Source organism: Austrofundulus limnaeus, unplaced genomic scaffold (assembly GCF_001266775.1).
Source record: "Austrofundulus limnaeus strain Quisiro unplaced genomic scaffold, Austrofundulus_limnaeus-1.0 Scaffold922, whole genome shotgun sequence".
NCBI lineage: Eukaryota > Metazoa > Chordata > Actinopteri > Cyprinodontiformes > Rivulidae > Austrofundulus > Austrofundulus limnaeus.
The window spans coordinates 154,508-156,043 of NW_013953324.1; the positions used below are offsets into that span (position 1 = coordinate 154,508).

Genomic DNA, 1,536 nt, shown 5'->3' on the forward strand with positions numbered 1-1,536 from the left:
GAGCTAAAGGTCTGTTTTAGGAAAGCACATCCCCAGCTATCAACGGTTGTAGGATTAAGTTGTAAAAGAGTTCATACACCACTAGTTGGCAGTGTTGTTTACATATTGTACATGAGTTACTGCCAGCTGCTAAGTGTCAAATTGAACTTGTGATTTAAAATTAGTTTCCACTAGTTTTTATATGACATAAGCACTTTTGAAGTTGCGGACCTAAATATTTACAGAAGTGCTTTAGACATTGTGGAGCTAATTTTTGGATTAGCGCTGCCCACCTCTGGTTTTTAGGTTGCGTTTGAACTCTGCCTTCTTTTAAAGATAACGTTTAGTGATTTATTTTTGTTATTTTATTTAACTGATGTTCTGTGTCACGTGTCGTTCTTATAAATTACACTATACATACATTTAAATGACTGTCTGTCTGAYGAGATTACCTGTCTGAATAAAAGTAAATAAGAAGTATTCCTTCATGAAGACTCAGTAGGTTTTACTGTGAGTCGGTCTTCATACCTCGAGCTTCAAGGCTGCTGCTCAGCCTGCGCTCTGCTGTGTCCAGCAGCTGACGGGACGTCTTCCAGAGCTGACAGTGACAACAAGCCAGGTCGAATGCAGCCATGGCTGCAGGGCTGAGCTCCTCCAGCAGAGTATACAGGAGGCCTGAAGCATCAGGAGGGCAGTGGCTCAGCCAGTAGGCCTCCTCTAAGGAGGGCATTGGATGAGGAGGGCTGCTGAGGAGGCGCTCTGCGATGTCTGAGATGGAATAGAAAGCCACTCCTGCAGGAGGGTTGGTTAGATAAGATAATTCAGCAAAAATGCTTTTATTTTCCTAACGAAAACTTTCAAAAAACCAAACAAAATGCTTTAATCTTAAACCATTAACACATAACTTTATAAATAACAGCAGCTCAGAGCTTTAGATGACATGAGACAGTAAAAGTAAGTAAAGTAAGTCAGTAAAGTAAGTCAGTAAAGTAAGTAAGTACATGACTAAATCCCCCAGGCTACACTCAGCTGCTCAAACAACACCAGTACATAGAAAATAACAGGTACTGAGACACTTTACACATTCAGTTAAGTAAAACTGTGTAATTAAAGGAGAAGCTGGAACTTGTTATTGGGTGTCTGACCTGCTGCAGCAGCGCTGCCGATGGCCTGCAGCGTTGACCGGCCACTGCTGCCCACACGAGTCCTCCCTGCACCCATCACAGCTGCTGAGCCCAGGCCCTCTGAGGAGGAAGAGGATGAACACACGGACTGGCTCTCCATCTTCTGCTCCACCTGAGCCAAGTCCAGTAGGACCTGTGTGTAGTGCTCCATGAAGACCAACTCTCCACAACATGCAGCTGTCTCCAAGTCAAAGACCACAGAGACCTGCAAAACATAACATTAACCTGAAGGGACACTTTCAGACCTCCTGCTGGGTGGAAGACGCTTTCATTAGTTACATTTAAGACCTATGATTCCCTGAAGGAACACATAGCATGTTGCTACCACGACACTAGCGCTCATCATCAGAGGAGACGTCGGCGTCTTTTATCG

General features: G+C 44.2%; 1 protein-coding gene across 1 annotated transcript in view; it reads right to left on the minus strand.

Annotated features, from left to right (window-relative positions):
- Positions 1 to 1,536, minus strand: part of zfyve26 (zinc finger, FYVE domain containing 26) — a gene marked incomplete in the record, with an annotated part of 85,176 nt that overhangs the window by 44,693 nt on the left and 38,947 nt on the right. The window contains 1 exon segment of the mRNA XM_014029582.1: positions 508 to 771. Within this exon segment, the coding sequence (XP_013885036.1) occupies positions 508 to 771 (264 nt within the window).